The sequence below is a fragment of the Polypterus senegalus genome, chromosome 7 (assembly GCF_016835505.1).
Source record: "Polypterus senegalus isolate Bchr_013 chromosome 7, ASM1683550v1, whole genome shotgun sequence".
NCBI classification, from domain to species: domain Eukaryota; kingdom Metazoa; phylum Chordata; class Cladistia; order Polypteriformes; family Polypteridae; genus Polypterus; species Polypterus senegalus.
This window is the reverse complement of record NC_053160.1, coordinates 172,339,349-172,360,631: the sequence shown is the minus strand read 5'-3', so window position 1 is coordinate 172,360,631 and position 21,283 is coordinate 172,339,349. Positions and strand designations below refer to the sequence as shown.

The 21,283-nt window shown below is 38.0% G+C and overlaps 1 protein-coding gene across 1 annotated transcript in view; it reads left to right on the top strand.

Annotated features, from left to right (window-relative positions):
• LOC120532219 (annexin A10-like) overlaps positions 1 to 15,032 on the top strand; it is a 128,519-nt gene extending 113,487 nt beyond the window's left edge. The window contains exons 11-12 of the mRNA XM_039758068.1: positions 10,294 to 10,416; positions 14,771 to 15,032. Coding sequence (XP_039614002.1) covers positions 10,294 to 10,416; positions 14,771 to 14,839 — 192 coding nt within the window. The 3' untranslated portion in view covers positions 14,840 to 15,032. The remainder of the gene's footprint in view (positions 1 to 10,293; positions 10,417 to 14,770) is intronic.
• The last annotated feature ends 6,251 nt before the right edge of the window (positions 15,033 to 21,283 follow it).

Below are 21,283 nucleotides of genomic sequence, written 5' to 3'. Positions count from 1 at the left end.
TCTGGCTAGATTTAATTAAGAAAGAAAAAAAGAAAGAAAGGATTGTGGTACTTACTGCTTAATTAATCAAAGTCCAATTAGGCGCCTATGGAGCCTCTGTGATAAATTAAAGGAGGCTGATTTAAACACTACAGTGTATAGAGCCATCCTTCCAATCATCAATCCAATATCAATTCTACTTAATTCTTTAGAGTTTTAAAGTTCCTGGAGTCAAACCTACCTTTCTGCTGCCTGAGCAAAAAAAAAAAAAAAAAAACTTGAGATGATTGGTTACATTTCTTTTGTCTTTCCAATTGGAACACAGCCAGGATAATTGAGTTGCTCATAGTTATATGGTGTCAGAAGTGGGATTTAAAAACATAACCTCAGGGCTTCAGGTTCAGTGACATATTGCCTGCCTTATCTTCCAGAATGAGTCTGATCAAATTGGAATATAAATTAAAGCAACTAATAGTAGGACTACAGTTTTGTTATCGTAGTATTTTATCACCACAAACAACTGTAAGTACATTTTGCCATGCATTACTGAGCATACAATACAAATACTGTACATTCAAATTACAAATAATGTCAAGTTGCTACTTGGAAAATCTGAGCCCCTGATGTGACTTTGCTTAGATCTCTTTGAAACTCAAGAGTGAGACACTTGTGAGACTACTGTGTTATTTTTTCTCTGGAGAAAAATCTGAGAAGCAGGTCTCCATTTTATCTCTTTTTGATCTCATTGTTGTCTAGGAGAAACCAAAAAGATATTAAGCAGATTTTATTTTTCATTCCTAAGGGAGGTCTGGATGGAGGGTTATGATTTTTTTTCAGTGTAGTGTGTATGTAGAACATATTCACACCTTTTTGTCATCAAAACCTGCGGTACAGCAAGTCAGCATCTTACCATTTCCTAGTACTCAGACTGCTTGCTTTTCAGCCACCCCAAGATCAGAATGCAACTATGATTTAAATGTGGATAAATGGTAAATTTTCAAAATAAATACTGATAAAAGTGAAGTCTTGTTACTGGTCCCAAAATGAATGGCCTCCAAGATATCAAACCTTTGCTTTTGATATTGATGGTGTGATTGTTAATTCTTCACAAACATTTAGTAACCTTGATGTTTTTATTGGAGTCATCAGTTACATATGAGCCTCGTATAAGCACATTTACTAAACACCATTTCCTCTGTGGAATATTGCACAATTTTTCACTTAAAATGCTAAAACACTTGCTGACTTGATTATTTGTAATTTCCAGTTCACTAGTCTCTCACCTAGAACAAGCAATAGACTACAGTTTATTCAAAATTCCTCTGCTAGAGCTTTTGCAAACTGTAAGCACAGAGTGCATATCACACTTGCTCTGTATCAGTTACATTGTGTATTACAGTGTGAAATGAAATGGAACTGGGAGAAGTCATAAAATCTAAATAGCAAGCCTAAATTGTAAATTGTGAAGACATGAAATAAATAAACAAAGCTCAGGATTTTGTAGTGAAGAGGGGAGACGTAAGCAGAGGCACATTAAGCAGATATTAAACAAAGTCATGGAACACAAAAAGAATATATACTATTAAGAAGGATCACTACAAGTTTTTTTATCTGACGAAACAAGCTGTGGCGCACATCACACAATCGCCATTCGTCTTGCCTGGTAACCGCAGAGCAATCATCAACATAAATGGTGGCACTCACGAGAAAACATAATCCATTTTAAGCATTGTTACAACACTTTTAAATAAAAAATAGATATATGGATTCCTTGGTCCTTTGATACCTAGCAAATAAATTCTAAAAATTTAAAACACCAAGGATTAATCTGAAAAAAAAAAGTTGCCAGTCAACTCATGACACATTGGCTACCAATTGTTTTGCATATCTACTCTCTGTATATCAAATCCTAAGCCTAACAGTGCAATGATTTTGTGCAACGATTTTATGTGACGATTTTATGTCATGTTTTTGTCATGCTTTAAATCTAGCTTATTTTAAAACCTACTTATATATGTTTGGTATCATTCTTTTCAGAATTTTTTTACCTTTAATGTGATGTTGTTAGATTTTCAGATTCTTAGTCTGTTTTTAAATTATAAACTAAAAAATATTAAAAACTCACGTACCCCGAGATGAGACTATGTGCCAAGAGATTTAATCACACCCGGGGCTGGAAATAAAAGACAAAGAGTAGGACAGCTGCTGTACAGGCTTTTAAATGTTTGAAGTGCTGTGTGTGCAGATCACTTGGCACGGCGGCAGCAGCTGATCGAGCAAAGAGGAGGTAAAAAAAAAAACTGTATTTGTTTCCCATTGTATCACCGTTTAAAGAGGGGGTTTCGGAGGAGTGACCGCATCTCCTTGGGGTGTGTTCAGCCCCCGCTCTTCACAACAGTCGGCAGAGACACAAAGTGGCTGGCATGTAGTGCAGGCCAGTATGGGGGGGAGTTTTGGGTGGGAGGGGTTGGCAAACAAAGCAAGCAGGGGATGAACCCCCTAGTAAAATATAAAACATCTCTTTATCACAATTAAGGTTTTGCATGGTATAGCCCTAATTTGAGTTGTGCTCCCTCAGCTTTACAGTCTTTAATCAAAATGTCCTCTAAAGGGAGGGGATTACTGAAAACCACTGGCTTGCAGAGAGATTTAATTCAGGTTTATTGACCCAAGAGGGAATTTGGGTTGTCAGCAGGCATTGTAGAGAAACCACAACAAAACATTCTAAACATCACAAAGAACACAGCCATCAAACATAAACTAAGTACAAATAAATAAAATACAGCCGTTAACCTAATGCTTATGCAAATCATAAGTATTTATCCTAGTAAATGTGTTGATGTTTATAAAAATTTAACTTATTGTATTTAGGAGATTAATAGCAATTACAATGAAAGAGTATTTGGATTGGCTGCATTTTATCCTTGGAACCTCGAACCTGTGATCAGAAGGCAACAATTGAAATTGAGAATGTAGAGAATTAGCCTTGTCTGACAGAATACACTCTGCTTTAGTAATACAGTAGCTGCTTGCTAAACAGATCAGTGAGATTTTGTAATTTTCATTTTTTGTGCTCAATTTTACAATTTGATTTATTCTTTTTCTGTTGATAACATTAAGACATCCAAACCAGGCCGACAGAAAATAAGTAAAGACAGACTCAATACAAGATTTATAAGTGAGTGATAATATGGTAAGACACACTTTTAAAAAAACCTGCTTCCTTAAACAGGAGAGACACACTGTCCCTTTCAGTAGACACCTTTTGTGTTTTCCATAAAGGTCAGTTTTGAGTCTATGATTGTCCCCAGATGTTTCTACTGTAACTCTCGGCAATCTCCATCGCGTGGTCTTTGATGATTGTTTTTTTTTGTGGGTGATGGTGTTTCTTTTGAAATCAGTTATAGGTTCATTAGTTTTTGAAATGCTTAGGTACAGAAAAGACTCACCACACTGTTTAACAAAATCATCTCCCACTCGATCATGACTGCTTTCATCCCCATTACGAGGGCTTACAAATACTGAGTTGCAAGAAACTTTTGAGGTGAACCCGTTTTCAATTGCATCATGAAAACAAATCCAGCTTTGTGACATGGTGCATTATCCTGCTGGAAGTAGCCATCAGAGGATGGGTACATGGTGGTCATGAAGGGATGGACATGGTCAGAAACAATGCTCAGGTAGCCCGTGGCATTTAAACGATGCCCAATTGGCACTAAGGGGCCTAAAGTGTGCTAAGAAAACATCCCCCACACCATTACACCACCACCAGCCTGCACAGTGGTAACAAGGCATGATGGATCCATGTTCTCATTCTGTTTACGCCAAATTCTGACTCTACCATTTGAATGTCTCAACAGAAATCGAGACTCATCAGACCAGGCAACATTTTTCCAGTCTTCAACTGTCCAATTTTGGTGAGCTTGTGCAAATTGTAGCCTCTTTTTCCTATTTGTAGTGGAGATGAGTGGTAGTCGGTGGGGTCTTCTGCTGTTGTAGCCCATCCGCCTCAAGGTTGTGCGTGTTGTGGCTTCACAAATGCTTTGCTGCATACCTCAGTTGTAACGAGTGGTTATTTCAGTCAAAGTTGCTCTTCTATCAGCTTGAATCAGTTGGCCCATTCTCCTCTGACCTCTAGCATCAACAAGGCATTTTCGCCCACAGGACTGCCGCATACTGGATGTTTTTCCCTTTTTCACACCATTCTTTGTAAACCCTAGAAATGGTTGTGCGTGAAAATCTCAGTAACTGAGCAGATTGTGAAATACTCAGACCGGCCCGTCTGGCACCAACAACCATGCCACGCTCAAAATTGCTTAAATCACCTTTCTTTCCCATTCTGACATTCAGTTTGGAGTTCAGGAGATTGTCTTGACCAGGACCACACCCCTAAATGCATTGAAGCAACTGCCATGTGATTGGTTGATTAGATAATTGCATTCATGAGAAATTGAACAGGTGTTCCTAATAATCCTTTAGGTGAGTTTATAAAAAACCTGTGTGTGCATGGAGCAGTCTGCTCTGGTCATGGTCAACCACAGCCACTAGATGGCGCGTGCATGCACTTTTATATTTTTCAGCACTTGCATGCGCCTCGTTTCTCACTACGAGAGACCTGTGTGCAGCAAACACCACCTCGCAACAACAACTAATGACACAGATAAAGAGACACATCATTGAAATGAAGTAAAGGTTGCAACGTACAAGTGAAACACAACATACAAAACAACGTACAAGTGAAACACTTCAGCAACGGAGGGCAAGGCATGAAGTTTTCATTAAAAAATTGTCTATCTGGAGGTATTTTCTTGAGATAAAGATTGATAGGACTCATGCCAGCGATAGGGCTAAGATTTGGTATCTGCAATGTCTTCTTCAGAAAACCAGTAGGGAAGCAAACACAGGTGGGTCCACATCCTCTGCACTGGGTCAGTCCTAAGAGTTAGCTGATGCCTCTCCAAGTTCACAAATATAGTGAAACTTCTAGGGAGTCTTTGGGTTGTTTTTTGTCTCGAAGAACACATGCAATTAGTATAAACATAAGCCAGGGAAGAAACGCTGGCTAAAACATAGTAGCTATGTGTAGCAACCTTAGCTTTGAAAAAGGTGCTATATAAATTAAAATTACTAAAGACTCTGAATACTCCCATGCTGAAGACACTTTGAGGAATGTACCCAATACAGATCTAATTATGCAGATCCAGATCATCTGGATGACTTTGATTTATGTGGGGCCGATTCCAGTTCGGTGCAAAAACGATTCTTCATGTCGTCAGTTTGCACACTTCTCAATGGTCTGGGATTTTTCGGGTTATTTTCTATGTAATAAACCTAATAAGTTATAGTGTAATGAAAATTGCGTAATTAGATTTGGACCACCCTATACCTTCACTGCCTCTGATGCAGCTTTGTATTTCAGTCACCATGATCGCACCTGTATTTCAAACAAAAAATAACAGACATGTGTGAAGTTAAAACATGAATATGAAAAAACCTATGTGTGTTAACGTCTTGGTGAAAAACAATAGCCAAAACATGAGTCAACATACCAGAAGCGCTTGGAAACACACATGTGTGAACACACATCTCTGCATGAGAACCAGGTCTTAGTTTGGGTTAAAGAGGAAATAGATATTTACTCCTAGTCTCAGTGGCCTCCCTCACTAGTCTTCATCTTCTACGATAACTCAGTTTTTGTGGAGTAAGACTTTTTGAAACTTATGAGAACCGTACAAAGGAAATCCTTTATGTGATAAAAAATGATAATTTTTTACAAAACGTTTTAAAACATAGCAGTGAGCAATGTTTGTTGAATCCAAAATTTGTAACAACAAGGGTTTATTCAATATGACAGTATTCCCAGCCCCTAGTAGATATGCTAATTTTATATGTTCCTCCATGAAAATGCTGGGTATCTCTGGTATGGAAGTGTCCCTTTACAATGTAATTTTTATGTGTCAGCATCTACAGATACAGTAGGCGTCCTCCAGAAGCACAGTATAATACACCTCACAAGCAAATGAGACTGACACTGTGTTATTGGATGAGGCCTGATCTAATCTGTACAAATATAAAAAAATCCAACATCTGTCTGTCAGTCTGTCTGTCCGCTTTTCACAAACGAACTACTTAACGGATTTAGATCAGGTTTTTTCTATAATTTCCTTAAACATTCCGGTTGATTTTGTGACTTCTGTCATTGCGCTAAGTATCATAGTTCGCTTGCGGTACTGATGTACTTGCGCTAAGCGGAGACAGAGGCTGTGGGCTGAGGGGAAGGGAAGCATGACATCAGGAGTAGGGAGCCAGACAGGGCCCTCCACACTCACTTGCCAGCTTCCATTCGGATCGGTGTACATCTGTCCCACATTTTGGAGCTAGGGCCTCTGCTTAGCTAGTAATACCTGCTTGTTTATTGATTTTTAAAGTTTGTCCTGTTTCATTACTACACGGGCAGAGCTGCATGGGGATAACTAGTCTACTATATAATAAAACACTATGGGCTGTGTGTCCTGTCCCTCAGAGCAATCTGGTTGGTTAGTTTGGCTTTGGTGTGATAGGTCAGTTTGGCTTTGGTGACACAATGAAATAGAAAGTATAAATGTGAGGAACACAAGGCATGTTATCAAAGACGGAAAGTACAAAACCTATAAAATAATCTTTGAAGCAGTCTTTTCGCTGGTGAAGACACGTTAATAAAGGCATAAGTAGCCTCGCTGAAGCCAGACATATAATATATATTTATCTGGAGACAGCCACAAGTGAATTGTGCTTAAAATTGGGTGGGAACAATTAGACGGCCCACTGAGTGTCATGGTTCTAAACCAATCCAATGCTTCATGAAGGCAGCACTCAAAGTAGGGTCGGTGATTTTGACCTGCAACGAGCAGTGGGACTCTTATTAACTTGTTCTGACAGACAGCAAGCTTCAGATTATGACAAACTGTACAGCCAAAAAGTCTCCTAAAATGACCCCCATTAAACATTTGTGTGTTGCATGTGCAGAGAGCACATTGATCAGATAAAAATTAAACATAGCCTGTTGCAAGGGAAAACCCTTTCTGTACGCTCAGATTATACATTGGCATTTACAGACATCAAACATGAACAATATGTTATCACAGGTGCTGTGTATGTTTTTTGTTCAATGTTACAACGATAGTGTAGGAGTTGATGTAAGCTTGAAACAGATGGCAGCTATTATCATGAAAAAATTAACTGCAACAATATGCATTTGAAGTAAATGATGTGTCACACTCTGTCAAAATGACAGGCATTAAGGGAGGTGATAACAAAGAGCCACAGGAGATGCAGATTTCAGTACTCAACACATCCGAATCAACAAATCTGCCCAGTCATACCAGCTGAAGAATGGTAAGGCTGCATAGCATCCACTTTCTTACTGCACTTCTAAACTGAAAATGCAAATATGCCATGCCAGAAAAGCCACCATGCTTTAACACATAGCATATAGACCACAATGCTAATCTAAACTCTGTTAGCTGTAATGACAGAAACATATCATAACTGACAGAAACGCATGTCACCAAGTAGCTCTCTCTTCTGTCACAGTTTTCATTAAAATATGCTGTACAAATTGAGTATTAAGTTTCAGTTACCTTGTGCTATGGAGCTCCTGAATAGATAATAGTCATTTTAGCTTTTTATCTTCTATCAGCATCAAGTCTTTTTTTCAAAGCACAGACTAGAGGAATTGTGGGGGTGTGTTTCGCCTGTGGATGTAGTCTTTGCAGCGCACGATTTTGCTGCTATTCACTACACACTTTTAATAGGTTGTCCCCAGGCATGTATTCTCGTTCAAGAATCATATCTGGCACCATGAGACTAGGGGTTAAGAGACACGATCAGAGAGTTGCTTTTGTAGCGGGTGCTTAATGGGTGAGGAGGGCAACACAATACTTTCTTGCCACCACAACAACCACCACTCAACATGCAGCACTTTACAATTTTACTCTAGGTTCGGTTAAAGGAGGCATGAAAGATGGAGCAACAAATATGTATAAAAAAGTAATTGGCAGATTTATTAAAGCAATAACAAAACAAAAAACAAAGATTGTGATCTTTCTTTAAAAAATAAAAAAATAAGAAAATTATATATGTGCATCTCAGCGGTGGGCTGGCGTCCTGCCTTTGCACCCTTTGTTGGCTGGGATTGGCTCCAGCAGACTCCCATGACCCTGTGTTAGGATATAACGGGTTGGAACATGACTGACTGATATATATGTATCTATTACATCCGTTAAACCAGAGTCCAAAACCATTTAACAACGATTAACCAGTTCTTCTTCTACTTCTTTCGGCCGCTCCCGTTAGAGGTTGCCACAGCGGATCATCTTCTTCCATATCTTTCTGTACTCTGCATCTTGCTTTGTTACACCTATCACCTGCATGTCCTATCTCACGATTAAGCAATAAATAAATAAATAATAATAATTAATAAATGAATCAATGATTAACCAGTTAAAGAGTTCAATTTTCTCTCTTATCTGTTCTCTGATGAGATGTGTGAGTCGCTGTTGTGAATGTTCTAGAATTCAAGCATGAAGATGTGAAGTCAAGGTGCACAATGAAAGAAGCATTCCATTCCAGTGGGCTGGCTCACCATTCCAATTCAAATTCAGGCAGGAAAAAAAACAATCAGAGTTCTTGAGAAAAAAAAACCAAAGAAAGCAGAAACTATTAATAATTGTAGAGCTGAAATTCTAACATATAAACTTATTTAAAAATTCTAACTATATGCCTACTTATTATATTAAATTGTAACTTGCAAAAAAAAAAATCTAACTGTTTTATTTTTTTACAGAGTTTCCTTCTCTAGCGACTGCTATACAAGAAATCTTTTTAACCTTTCACCTCCCAAGATACCCTTCCACTCTCCAGACAATTCAAATTAAAAGTCCTGTTACCAATACTGGCTTACATAGTCGGATTAATAATTTTGCACTAGTAGAACAATCTAGACGAGAACAGGCCATTCAGCCCAATAAAGCTCGCCAGTCCTATCCACTTATTTCTTCCAAAAAAACATCAAGTTTTGAAAGTCCCTAAAGTCTTACTGTCCACCACACTACTTGGTCACTTATTCCAAGTGTCTATCGTTCTTTGTGTAAAGAAAAACTCTGTAATGTTTGTGCAAAATTTACCCTTAACAAGTTTCTAACTGTGTCCCCGTGTTCTTGATGAACTCATTTTAAAGTCACAGTCTCAATCCACTGTACTAATTCCCTTCATAATTTTAAACACTTCAATCAGGTCTCCTCTTAATCTTCTTTTGCTTAAACTCTATGAGCTCTTTCCTCATAATTCAACCCCTGTAGACCTGGAATCAGCCTAGTCGCTCTTCTCTGGACTTTTTCTAGTGCTGTTATGTCCTTTTTGTAGCCTGGAGACCAAAACTGCACACAGTACTCCAGATGAGGCCTCACCAGTGCATTATAAAGGTTGAGCATAACCTCCTTGGACTTGTACTCCACATATCAGGATGCTATATAACCTGACATTCTGTTAGCCTTTTTAATGGCTTCTGAACACTGTCAGGAAGTCGATAGCTTAGAGTCCATTGTGACTCCTAAATCCTTCTCATAAGGTGGACTCTCGATTTTCCGACCGCCCATTGTGTATTCAAACCTAACATTTTTACTTCCTATGTGTAATACTTTACATTTACTGACTTTAAATTTCATCTGACACAAATCTACCCAAGCCTGTATGCTATCCAAGTCCTTCTGTAATAATATGACCGATTCCAAATTATCTGCTAATCCACCTATCTTGGTATCGTCTGCAAACTTAACAAGCTAGCTACTTATATTCCTATCTAAATCATTTATATATATATATATATATATATATATAAAATATATATATATTAAGATACACATAACACACCACCTCTCCCCATTCTGTTATTTTTCTAAAATAATTAAATTATTAAACTCGATGCAATTAATGATATTCATATAGATTTGTTATATATATATATATATATATATATATATATATATATATATATATATATATATATATATTATTTTAGTAGATGTTTAAAAGATGGAAAATATAAAACCAAAAAGGAGGCAAGAAAGGGACCTCGAAACTAATGCCAGAATATGAGATTGAAAGGGAGCACCGGTGAAAAGGAATACAGAGGAAAGACACTAAACGTACACACAGGACACGAGATTGCAACTATTTTTTTAATCATTCTGTTACCAGTGTTTGACAGGAATCATGGCTAACATTATATATTTAGTCAGTAAATTTTAACAATCTTAATGAAATTTCTTTTTTCAGGATTTTGGATTTCACAATCAAACTGTAATTAGAACGCTGATTTCCCGAAGTGAAGTTGATCTTATGACTATAAGGAAAAGGTATAAGGAAAGATATGGCATCTCTCTTTTTCATGATGTAAAGGTACTGTATTGTTCAATTTTACCACATTGTATTGTGTAAAAAAAACATTTTCCTGTTAGGAATATGCCCATCAAGTCAACGGGACCACAGAATGTTTCATTAAATTTGATCGAAGTTAGTATGCCTGGTTTGGTTTTTCACCTGTTCATTGTCTTTGTGGAGTTTTCCTGTTCCTCGTTCTTCCTATTAACATTTTATTATTGTACAACATTGAATCACAGTAGAATTAGTTTGGCTTTTTTGGCATTGATAAACAGAAAAAGACCCTTTAATGTAAATGTGATAACAGATCTCTGCAAAGTGCTTTAAATTAATTATAAATTGTGGCCTTTGCCCAGCTGGGATGCCCCTGTGATAAAAGGACTGGGGAAGAGGGCATATTCAGGGTAATACCTACCTCTCCCGGAACACTAGAGGGCAATCCCCCTAGCTCACAGCAGGGCCCTGGGTTACAGCACTTCCACCATAACCGGAAGTGCTGCCAGAAGAAGGTCTTGGAGCACCTGGAGCACTTTTGGGTGCCCTATAAAAGGGGTTGTTCGAGGAGCCAGAGTCGGGAGGAGGAAGACGAAGCTTGCTGGCAGAGTGAGAGAGAGAGAGAGAAGACAGGAATGTGCTTGTGTACTGGGCTCTGTAGTGGGGAGCGAAAGGAAAGCACTACACCACTTAAAATATAGATGTGTGCTGGACAATGTTTGTGTCTGCCTGTCTGTGTGGGGATTAAGGGGGCACTTAGATATAAAACACAATAGCTGATCACATAAGCATTCACCCCCTTTAATATTTCATATCATTTTCTAACCCACTTAATCCAGATGAGGGTCACGTAGGGTGCTGGAGACCATCCCATCTAGCATAATACGAAAGGCAGATTTACAAATGTAAAGCACTAAATTATTGATCACATAAGTATTACCCACTTCAAATGAGTGTTTGGCAGCCATGATAGTCTTGAGTCTATGAGCACAGGTCTCTTATTCTCCATGAGCTTTACCTGTGTGGACATTTTTTCCCCATTCTTCATTGTCCAAACTGGGGTGGTTGTAGAGTGTGCAGCGACCTCTGATGCAGTTTGTATTTAAATTCATTAGAGAACTGAGTGAAATAACTATTCATTAAAGCAGCTATATTGCTTTAGTTTTCAATGTGTGACATTGTTATTTTGCACCAATGGAGCTACCTCTGCAAATAATTTATTCTTGCTAATTCTCTAGGTCAACCGCTTTTTCTTTAGCTCGCCTTTTTAGGTCATTGTTGTGTACTCTCTGAAGAAGAATTCAGAGCACCAAGGCCAAGGTTAGAAACCAGGTGGAGAACAAGCCACTGTATGGCCTAAGGATGAAATAAAGCTGAGACACAATGTCAGAAACAAGAGAACACCTCATTGAGAATGGCAAATTTAAGTAGGATGTTCAATGTCTATAAAATGTATCCACTCATCCACATTTTATTCTTAAACAACATTGAATTTAAGTTGGCTATTTTGATACTGATCAGCAGAAAATAATCGTTTCACCCCTTTTAAAGTTAGTATTTAGTAGATGCAACTTTTGTTGGCAAGAATAACTTATTTCATGTATAACACAAAATCACACAAGGAATGTTTTAATGCGGGTTGAATTTTGTTTTGTTAAGTTTGATTTAATTGTATGAATTGTTATTTGCTTTTAAATAAAATCAATAAAAAAATTAAAAAAAGATCTATGTCTGGTGAAGACCAGGCACTGCTCATCACCAGCCCAATACCATCCCTATGGTGAAGCATGGTGGTGGAAGCATTATGCTATGGGGAAACTTCTCAACAGCATGAATTCAGCCAAATACAGAGGGGTCCTTGAAGAAACTCTGATATAGAGTGCACAAAACCTCAGATTGTTCACCTTTGTGGAAGTAAAATGAGCTACATTAATTAATTAACAAATAGAAAATTTATTAAACATTGATAGACTGAGAAATTCTGAATAATTTTCCATTCATTGGCTTTCCTCTTGTGTTTAAAGTCCATTCTTATCCATATTCATGTTTTTTATCCACAGTCATCTCCCTTTAGGTCATACAAGATTTAATTGCTGATAAGTTGCCATTTTTGAAACAATGAAATAGTCAGAATACATATGGTTCCTTTACAACTTAATACATAATATTTATTAATTAGAGAAATTATTAATTAGTCCTTATCTATCATTCACAGTTCCACACCCAGGACTGACTTTCTTAAAATACAATATAAGGAAGCGTTTAATATTTCCTATGGTTTCAGTCCATGAGACAATGAGTGAACTACAAACCACAAAACAAATTTGATTAATCCTTCTCATAAATTGCTTAACTAATAATTTACAATTAAACAAAAACTTTATCCCTGTTATTTTAAAATATATATAAAGGGTGGCGCACGAAAAAACCAAACTGTCTCCAAGCTATTATACAGGCGAGTGCCGTAGCGATCGTGGAGCCTCATTGTCGCAACAGGGTCAGCAGCCCCAACTGTGCATTAGTAAGGAAGTTTTGAGCCAACAGGATGGAGCAACATGTCACACTTCTCGCAAGTCACTTTCTCGAATTCACAATGTCTTCACAGAGGAACAAACCGTCAGCAAAGGTTTTGACCTATCCACTTGCGAGTTTTACCTGTGGGGCAATCTGAAGGGAAAAGTGTATGTCAATAATCCAAAGACATTAGAGGAACTGAAGGACAGTTTCGTAGTGAAACTGAAAAAATTGAAGCGGCTAAGCTGCGTCGCGTCTATGACAATATGGTGCGGCGTGCAGAAAAGTGTATTGATGCACAAGGAAATCATTTCCAGCACCTCCTCCTACCAGTAAGTACAGATTCTTGGATTGCATATCTTTAGTTTCGTGTATGGGCTAAGAAATGTACGTCGACGTTGGAGAGGAGATGGTTCAGTTTTTCGTGCCCCACCCTGTATTTTGTCTTAGCTTTTAACCTCTAGCAAAGATGTAGCTGGAGATAGCAGCAGATTTCTGCCCATCTTTGTCCTAAAAAATATGCCTTGCATCACAGAAGATTTCAAGATGAAGCCAACATTTCCTTTTGCAAAAGGCAGGAATCAGTGTGAAACACAAGTCGTAGAGATAAATATTCATTTTGATAAGCATATGTGGTCGGGTGCAAGAATGACAGTTCTATAGACAATAAGAAATTTTGGGGTGCCAACCAGGTAGTCTGTTTTACTGTTTGAGGTCAAAGCAAAATAACAAAAGAGAAAAGATACTCTTCTGTGTATGTCCTGCATGCAGGAATATCAATTAAATAAATTGCAGGAAGGCATTTCAGTCACTTCATCCAGTGGACTGCACCCACCTCCTTTTGGGACGCCTGGGGTTTTATGGCAGCTAGACCGAAAGGGGCAGGATCAAACGCCCTTAGTGGGTGGCTTCATGACACTGTGAAGAAAGAAGGAGATGACAGTGTTAGCAGCAGCACCCCCTTTCTTCTCGGTGGGTTATTACATACAGTACTCCTCCAACATGTATGCGTGACACATAATAAATTCCACGTACTTTCAGCACGACAATGACCCAAAGCGTACAGCCAAGACAACACTGGAGTGGCTTTGGGACAAGCCTGTGAGTGTCCTTGAGTGGCCCAGCCAAAGCCCAAACTTAAACCTTATAAAACATCTGTGGGGAGACTTCAAGATGGCATTATTATTTTCAGATGCTTCCCATCCGATCTAACGGAGCTTGACGGGATCTTTCAGGAAGCATAAGATAAATTGCCTAAATCCAGGTGTGCAAAGCTTGTAGTAGTTATAATAAAATTACTTACATTTACTGTATATATTGGTTTTCTTGCTACTCAAAGCATTTTAAATAGAAAGAGAGGAACCATTTCACCCACCACAAATGTATAGCACCCACCTGGATGATGCGACAGCAGCCATTATTGTGCCACTACATTGACCACACATTAGCTAAAGACTCAACCAAGAAGACTCAATATCGTAATTGCTCCCAAAAGTATTGAATTAAGGGTCCAAACACTTCTAAGATTGAGAGATTTCAGTTTCTGATTTTGAATAAATCTGCAAACCTTTCTGAAAACATGCATGTGCTTTGCCATTATGGGGTACTGAGTATAGACTGATGGGCAAAAATGACAAGTGTATGCATTTAAAATTAAATCTACAACAAAATAAAGCATGCAAAAGGTGAAGGGGTGTGAGAACCTTCTGAATCCACTTCAGCAGTGAATTATTTTTGTTTGTAGTAAGTACTTGTAACAATGATGGAGTTATTATGGAAATTATTTTTTTATTATACACATTATGTATGCCCTTTGCAAAACTAACACATGTACACGGTTTATGGATTTTCTTTTTTCCTGTAGCAATATGCTTCTGGACATTATGAAAGCTCTTTAATCGCCATCCTTGCTGGAGATGCTGATGACTATTGAAGAAAAGAAAATTAAAACAGCGGGGTGCATCCAGTTTGAAGGAATACAAAAATATGATAGCAGGCTAAACAGTTATTACAAGTTGCATGTAAATAATTACAACAGTCATTTTTCCCTTAAAATATATGGTATTCATTACCCTTTTTGATGTCATTGTGGAAATCGATTCGCCTAGTTAATGTATTGCTTATTTCAAGTGCTAAATAAAGTGATTTACTATAAACCATTATGCTTCATGTTTTATACATATGCCTCGCCACCAATAATGAACTTCTGATTTATGTCAAATCCACCAAAAAGTCATTGTAATTTGATTTTTTTCACTGAAATGATTTAAAGTAGATAAACTGGTCTGCTTTAGACAGAAGGCATACAGCCATGTGAAAAAGTAAGTACACCTCATAGAAACTGTTGACCTTTTCAACAAATTTCGACAGGCAAACTGAAGATCTTCCCCTACATATAAAGGTGATGCACCTGAATAAAAATGTAAAGAATATTTACCTTTTCAAACATTTACTCAACAAATTATATCAATAGATGTAGTTGTCTACATAGGAAAAAGCTTGGCTTTAAAAATTAGTATTGCCCACTTTAGCGGAATTAACTTCTTGTAGGTGCTTTGCATAACTGCTCACCAGTCTCTGGCACTGACCTCTTTAAAGTGGTTTAAATTAATTACAAATATAAAACACAATATAACTGATCTTGTAAATATTCAGCCCCTTTAATGTGACGTCCCTAAATCATCAGTGTTGTAGCTCATTCATTTTAGAAGTCACACAATTAATTCAATGGAGACCACCCGTGTGTAGTCGAGGGGTTTCAATTGATTGTAAGGTAAATGCACCTGACTATCTGCAGGCCCGCCACCAGGGGGGGACAAACGGGACTCTGGTCCGGGGCCCTAACAGAAGGGGGCCCCTTCACGCTTGATTTTTTTTATGCTGATGTTGTGCAGGTAGATATATATTCAGATAATTATTCAAGTTACATGTAATAGAAAAGTTAAATCATTTAGCTTACAACAGTACAAGTGAGTGTTTTAATAGCCGCACGCTCCACACAAGTAGATATCGTGCTCGTGTCGTGTGAAGCACGCTTGTCAAAGGGGGCCGGCAGTGGCACACTTCTCAAAGACAAAGGAGAGCTGACGCCGACATCCTTGAGCTTGACGTTGAGTAGTATGTTTGTTGTACAGGGTACGTGGATAATGGATTGACTTTGCCGCTGTAATTGAATACTTCCATTTCACACACACAGGCGCTGTTCTGTCTCAGATAACAGCGATATTGTTGTGCACTATCGTGGATGTTGACGTGTATGGTGTAGCAGAAATTCGTCTTCATAGTTTGATAATTCATTCGCTTGGGTGTTTATTGTTGCTTTTAAAGCAGTGACGAGTGTGCGTTGGTTTTTTGTGTATCACTAAAGATTCTGGATCACCCGGATTTTCTGAAAACTTTGAAGTTTGATACAGCAAGTTACCATACTGATTGTACACCATGTAGATAACCCTAACCGTTCATATATATTAAAATGTTCAGATGTTACTCCTATTCATTGTGTTGGTATAATTGTACCACTACACGTTAGATAATACATAGGCCTATCTCATTAATGTATTGTTTCAATTCCGCTACGAGCTTCCGTTAGCACTGGCTTTCCTTCTCGAGTCAAACTTTGATGTGCGAGAAGGCTTAACTCATCAAGTATGGTATTCATAAATGCAGCATTGTCGCTGTCAGATAAACTACATTTCGATCATTTTGTATACGTATTTGAAGGTTTTGGCATGTGGGGACCCGGGGGAAGGCAGAGGGGCCCACAAGTAGTTGTAGTTGTCTGGGGCCCAAATATTTCTGGCGGTGGGCCTGCTATCTGGAAGACAAGGAGACAAAAAATATCAAAGTCACTGAATATGTCCAGTTTAATCAATCAGTCTCAGGCACTGACTCAGTGAAATTTTTGACTAGTCCTCTGTGCAAATATGATTCAGTTGCATGAAGGTTTTTGGGTTTTCCTGCATGTATTGCCCATTTGAAATCCCCCAACAATATTTCAATGGGATTCAAATCGGGGCTTTGACTAGAGCAGTCCATAACCTTCCGTTTCTTGTTTCTGAGCCATTCCTTGCTGGATTTGGAAATGTGCTTCGGATCCTTATTCTGCTGAGAGGTCCATTTCCAGTTCAACTTTGACTTTTGGATAGATGGCCTCACATGCTCCTCAAGCACAGTTTCATATGATGCAGAATTCTAAATATCTTTAGCAGGTGAGTGTAAATCAGAATGATTGAAAACACCTTCTTTAAACATTTTATTGAATTTATTAAAATCAAACAACATTCTATACAAGCAAGTCAAATTTTATAACACTAGATTCAAATCAAGTCAACCCCTACACATGAGAAAGAGAGCTAGGCCAGCATAGTGAAACTTGAATAGTAGAAATGATAAGTGAGTAAAATAACTATATTGAAAGGGGAAGAGAATCTGCTTCCTTAATTTAAATGCTTATTCTAAAATATTAGTAATTAGATCCTGCCAGGTTTTTAAAAAGTTCCCCAAAGTGAGTATTTAATTTTTTCCAATTTCAAGTAGTATATAACACTAATTGTCCACTGACTTAAAAGAGGTGTTAGGATTCTTCCAGTTGAGTAAGATAAGTCAACATGCCAATAGTGAAATAAAGGCAATTCCAGTTTGTTGGTCCTTCTCCACTTTAAGCCCCTCTGTGAGTCCACCAAACACAGCTTTTAGTGGATTAGGAGAGATTGTAACACCCAGGCGGTCTGAAAGGCATTTAAAGATTTTGGTCCAGAATGATGTTAATGTGGTGCAGGTCCAAAACATGTGACCCAACGAGGCTGGAACTTGATTGCAACATTCGCTGGTTAGATCTTACCCTGGAAACATTTTGGACAATTTTAAACAATAGATATGTGTTTTATAGATGATTTTAAGTGGAATAATTGTATGCTTTGCACATATGGAGTGCATGAAGATACCTGCTGCAGACAGAAGGAGAACATGAAGCCTCCACTCAGTCAGTAAATGGGATAAATTCAATCCCAGAGATCTGGAGCTGTGTGGCATTGATACTATTACAACTTTAAACTATTTTATTAAAGTGGAGATCATGAAGATTAATGGCATGTACCAGCAATACATCCTGTGTACACTTTTTTATGAATGTTAATGTCAAGTGAGACCTTAAACAATCATAGCAAGCGCAGATCATACATTCTCTGAAGTTAAATGTAATATTCACCTCGATTGTACAGTGGGTAGCACAGTCACCTTACAACAACTGGACCCTCATTGGATTTCTAATTTGAGTGTCTCCTGTGTGTTGTTAGCTCCTTCTTAATCTGTTCATGTTGGCTTCCTCTTGGTACCTTAGGTGTGATCCCATTGTAAAGTTTATTGTCAAAACTACAATAAACTGTTCTGGTGTGAACGAGTATAATCCTGTGATGGACTGCTATTCCCTCTATGCCTGCTTTCTGCCTTGTGGCAGCTTCTGCTAGGACAGGTTTAGAAAGAAATGGGCACAGAACAGGAATGGAAAATAGTGTGTAATTAAACAGTCTCTCTGTGGTAAAAGTGGCACAGGTGTAGAAAAACTCCATCCTGAAGGGTCTATACTGCAAACAATTTTTAGTAATCAGTAGCTGATTTGAAAGAGTGGAAACCTTTGGCTAATTATGGTTTACTGCTTCTGTATCTGCTCAGATATGTTAAATAGCCTGGCAGGGTGAAATGTCTAAAATAAAAACCCAGGCTTCTGTTGTTTTTTGACATCTCAGGACTCTATTGAATATACTTCATTTTGACTAAAGCACATGTTTGCTTAAAAGGCTGGTTATGAGAGATAAACTGCAAAGTGAATGCACAAAATAAATACATTGGAGATTCATTAAAAAATATGAATAAGACCTGTCTTAGAATGGAGCAAGAAACATGAACCCACTGATCTTAACCACAACCCAAGCCTGTGTGTTTATTTCCTAGAAGACGAAGTAAAACAAAACCAATAGACAGTGTGACAGATAGGGGGCACTGTTGTCCCCTTGAACCCTCAGATCAGACGCCAGACACCAGATAAAAGTCCAATAATTGACTTTATTAAAGTAATAATGTGTACAAAGCACCCTCCATTCCACTATACTCATAAATTATACAATAAATCCACAATAATCAATCCTCCTCTCCCAGACGTGTTGTCACCCTGCCACCAGACTCAGCTCAACCCTGGGATCTCCCATATTCCTTTTTAAAGTCTTTGACCCGGAAGTGTTTCTCTCTCTCTGTCCATGTGACTGGTAACACTTCCGGGTCAGATAAAAACTCCTTTTCTTCGACCCAGAAGTACATTGTTTCTTCTGTCCTTGTGACTGAGACGTACTTCCGGTCTGTATTGAAAACAATCCTTGAGCCTCCCTGTAGCGTTCTCTGGTGGCCCACAGGGTATCCAGCAGGGCTGTGAAGGAAAACTTCAATGTCCATGATGCCCTTCTGGTTGCTGCAGGGAGGGCTCCATCTGGTGGCCTGGGGGTACTGGCCAGCCATATACCACAATAGTACCGTGGAAGAAACGTTTCTTTATCTTCAAAGAAGGCTGTTACTGTGCCCAGATGAAAATGCAGACTTTTTCTTCATTTACACAGATGCCTCAGTCCATGGAGTGAGCAACCAATTAAACAATTCATTGTCTTTTATACTTTTTTCTGATCATAGCACCTCATCGAATACATCATGTCATCTGACTATTAATATTCAGACCTTTATGATCTCTTCTCTTCGTCTGTTTCCTTATGTTTAATAATTCATTCTGTTACAGCTTTAGATATACAGTATATATACTTTTAATAGATTGTAAACATTTATTACACAGGGTGGACAAAAGTAGGTTTACAGTTGTTTGTATGGAAAAAGATATGCAGGTTGTTCTTGTAGGTGGTTCTTGTAGGTTGCAACAAGTGCAGAATGCAGTTGCCAGAATCTTAACCAGGAAAAGAAAATCCGAGCACATCTCTCCAGTTTTGATGTCACTACACTGGTTACCTGTGTCATTTAGAATTGACTTTAAAATAATGCTTATGTTTTGCAATGCCTTAAATAATCTGCTCCATTCTGTATCTCGGAATGCCTCTCACCTTACACTCCAAATCATAACCTTAGATCTTCAAATGAGTGTCTGCTTATGATTCCAAGAGCGAAACTTAAAAGAAGTGGTGAGGTGACCTTCTGCTGTTATGCACCTAAAATCTGGAAGAGTTTGCCAATAGAAATTTGCCAGGCTAATACGGTGGAGCACTTAAAGAAAACTGCTAAAAACACATTACTTCTAAAATGGTTCTCTCGCAGCTTTATTTTAGTGTAACTCTGATATTCTGTATAGGTATTTAATTATCATTTTTATCATGGCTCCGCAATCCATACTAACCCCCTACTTTCTCTACTGTTCTTTTTCTGGTTTTCTGTGGTGGTGATCTGCGCCACCACCACCTGATCAAAGCTCTGTGCAGTCCGTACATTGATGGATTGAAGGCCACCATCATCTAATTCTTCCACGTGAAGCCTGAAAGCCATGAGGACTGATTGAGATCATTTATGTTAGAATACCTAGTGGGTGCTGGGTGGCAAGGTTTTTATAGTTAACGAAAACTAAAATCAAAACTGAAACTATTATTAAAAAAAAACATTTTCTTAAACTGAAATAATTAATTAACAAAACTGAAATGAAAAACTAAACAAAACTATTAAAGTAGCTGGAAAGACTAACTGAAATAAAATAATAATTTACTAAACATAATTTTAGTTTTCATTTTTGAATTAATTTTCTTGCTGTTAGTTTCTAAAACTTATAACAATTAACTGTAAAACTGAAAGCCATCCACCTCGAGCTGCCCACGCATATTCATCTCGCGAACGGCGGCTGGTGACGGAGGGCGGGTTTTCACACAGCATTTGCAGTGACAGAGCAAGCTGAATATGTGTATAAAGCGCATAGATAGAAAGCGATTTATATGTGCCACCTTTCTTTGCACTTGTTTAAAATTGTAATTCAAACATCTGAAATCAGAATGTGCTGCTCAACAAAAACCTTACCGTATGGACAGAAAAATCACGAGTGAGTAATGTTTCAGCTTATTTCTCAGGTGCCTGCTTTATGTTGACAGCAGAATTATGCTTTAAAATATCTGTCCCTATTTTTTCAATGTCTCTCTCTCTCTCAAATCTTTTTGTTCTTAACATCAGTCATATCATACATATTACATACCAGGGATTTTTCCTGCCTTGCATCCAAACCTGCTTGGGTAGGCTCCAGGTTCCTGTGATCCTGCTCTGGATAAACAGTTTTAGATAATGTATAAATTGTACTTAATCTCAGATGCTGTCTCTGTCATTCTGTGCATGTCCAAACTTTTATTGCTCA